The following is a 2506-nucleotide window of genomic DNA, read 5'->3' as shown; positions in this document are numbered from 1 at the left end:
TCTTGTTAATATTCAACTCATTTTCTAGAATTGCGATCTTTAGTCAAAGAAGCTTGCTTTACCTTCATCTATCTCATGTTTCCTTCTTGTTTGATTCTTCATCCATCCATTTTTAAATTATATTTTTTTCTTTAGATTCTTCAAACTGCAATTAAAATTAGACGAAAAAAACATTTAACTTAAATATTAAAACCTACTTACCGGAAAGTTAGGCAAACCCTAAACTTTTTGCCAAGATTATCCTTGGTCCATAACTTCTAAATTCAAAAAGGGTATCCCTAGTGACTAGAGTTTGCATCATCAACTATTATATTTTTCTATACGTTTGTCTAAATGGGTATTTAATTTTAGGGTTGAGAATATAATGTTTTTATTAAGGACCAAAATGGGAATAATCAGTAGTTAAGGGACTCGTTTGTATTTTACCCAAGATTCTTAATGGTAAAGTTTTTATCCACGTAAACCAACCATAACTCTCTGCTTGACACATTTCCTTTCTCTCTCTAAAAATGGGATGCTGTGGTGAAGAAGAGGAAGACATCCTCCAACCACTCCAACAACAACAAACCCCAACCCTACACTCCTCATCCTCTTCCATGGCGTCGTCAATTACCGGCGATGACTCATATACCACCATATCTCCGATGAATTCCAATTTTGCGGCTTTAATTTGTAAAGATATCCTGCGTACGATCTTCGAAAAGCTTCCGGTGGTAGATCTAGCACGGTCGGCGTGTGTATGCAGGTTGTGGAGTTCAGTAGCTTCTGATCGAGAGATTCAGGTTAGGGCTTTCAAGGCGCCGTGGAAACTGAAGGGCGTGATCGGGAATCCTAGCTCCGGTAGCTTCTGGAGAGATAATAGACTTAGCCGTTTCGCTATTTCACATCGGTTGGTTCGCAGTGACACTGTTGCTAGCCTCGCTGTCAAGTACTCCGTTCAGGTTTTCCTCAATCCCTGTCTGCGTCTGTCTTATTAAATTTTCAATCTATTTGTTCATCAGGTTCCTCAATCTATGTGTGATAGATAATCAGGGATGAAGAATTGATTGTAATTTGAGAATGGAAATTCACTCCGTTTCTTATCTGTCACTCCATGTGTAGTGTGGAATCCGATTTTATCTCAGTCGAATTGTTACATGATGCTAATCGGAATTTTCAATCTATTTGTTCTTCGTTGATGTGATGATTAACTCTGTTTCTTCTGTAGGTTATGGACATTAAACGCTTGAACAACATGATGAGCGACCACGGGATACACTCGAGGGACAGATTGTTAATCCCTGTAAGCTCGCCAAGCCTTCTCATCAATGTCACATGCTATATAGAATTGGATGCTCATGCTAAGAGGGAAGTGGCAGTTTTGTATCTGGAAGGTAAACCTGAGAGAAGGGTGACTGGTGTGTTGAATAACGTGACCTCTGAGCAAGGAAAAAGAAGGATAATCGACTCATTGAGGAGAAGCATGCAGGTTGATGATGGTACTGCCCAGTACTACTTGTCTTTATCAAATGGTGATCCCAGAGGTGCGTTCATGGAGTTTTCTGAAGATCTTAGGTGGGAGAGGCAGGTTCGTTTTGCCTAATTTGGTCATACAATTGAAGGCTAAATGCAAGAAATAGCAAGGTACTTCAAGTTATATCTTCTTTTTATTTCTATTTACAGCATTATACTTTCAGTTTTTGAAGAATCCAACCAATTATAACATTGTACTTTCAATTTTAGTTTCTTATTAGGACATTTGTAGTTTGAAAATTGCTCTGAATTTAGATGACTATGCTTTAAGTGGGTAGACTTTTGAATAGGAAATGAAAGTAGGATGCTATAAAAAATAAAAGTACATTGCTTTTCTTGCATATTGATGTGGGAATTTAGAGATGGGGACAATGTAATTAAATAGTAACCATGTTTTTGTTCATTATTGTGACATTTTGTATTCCTTTTGTTTGATTGTTATGAATATTTGTATTTGTTTTATGTGGTGCTGACGTGGAGATATGAAATATGATGGAAGGAAATGCAGATTAATACCTGTGAAGTTGTTGCAGAAAATGGTTTGTGATTTCTTTCAAGTGGAAACACTGGAGTGGGACTAAAGCCAGCTGATTATATGCATCAGTTTATGTGTGTTAAATGTAAATTCTGTGATGATATTATATACTAGTAGCAAGTTTCCTGATTGGCTACTAGATGTATTGGTTTATGTTCACTTAGTAATTGTAAAGCTATATCGTATTATGTTAATCCTACATAATTTAAACTACATGATGCTTCCTTCTCATTCCCCATAATTCATAAAAATGATCAATTTTTCTGAACTTTCTATATATCAAGGTTCTAAATAACGTGAGGCGTGGCTTGACGGCAAGGTAAAAGTTAAGCCATGACAAGCCTTGGCGAGCCATGACGTTTTTCAAGGCGTGACTATTTTATATATATTAAAAGAGATAAATCATATAATTATTGATTTTTATAAGTATATCAAGTTTTTAGAAGTGTTATATTAGTA

General features: G+C 36.2%; 1 protein-coding gene across 4 annotated transcripts; it reads left to right on the top strand.

Moving 5' to 3' along the window:
- Positions 1-466: 466 nt before the first annotated feature.
- Positions 467-2260, top strand: LOC145138670 (peptidoglycan-binding LysM domain-containing protein). 4 transcript variants are annotated; one of them, XM_079072713.1, is made up of 3 exons: positions 467-941; positions 1208-1623; positions 2046-2260. In XM_079072713.1, the coding sequence occupies exons 1-2, from the start codon at positions 510-512 to the stop codon at positions 1580-1582; spliced, it is 807 nt and encodes a 268-aa protein (XP_078928839.1). In that variant the 5' UTR covers positions 467-509; the 3' UTR covers positions 1583-1623; positions 2046-2260. The 4 variants fall into 4 exon arrangements, with proteins under 4 accessions (XP_078928839.1, XP_078928836.1, XP_078928837.1 ...); XM_079072710.1 differs by having other exon boundaries at positions 2021-2260; XM_079072711.1 differs by having other exon boundaries at positions 2012-2260.
- Positions 2261-2506: the final 246 nt, after the last annotated feature.

Source organism: Lactuca virosa, chromosome 9, assembly GCF_052849685.1.
Source record: "Lactuca virosa cultivar CGN04683 chromosome 9, Lactuca_virosa_CGN04683_v6, whole genome shotgun sequence".
Lineage (NCBI taxonomy): Eukaryota > Viridiplantae > Streptophyta > Magnoliopsida > Asterales > Asteraceae > Lactuca > Lactuca virosa.
This window is presented reverse-complemented; position numbering and strand designations above follow the sequence as displayed.

Bases quoted from the DNA above. Each gene is read 5' to 3' on its own strand.
- LOC145138670 (XM_079072713.1), top strand. From the start codon at position 510: ATGGGATGCTGTGGTGAAGAAGAGGAAGACATCCTCCAACCACTCCAA. The intron at 942-1,207 runs GTTTTCCTCAAT...TTTCTTCTGTAG, and splicing joins CTGTCAAGTACTCCGTTCAG to GTTATGGACATTAAACGCTT.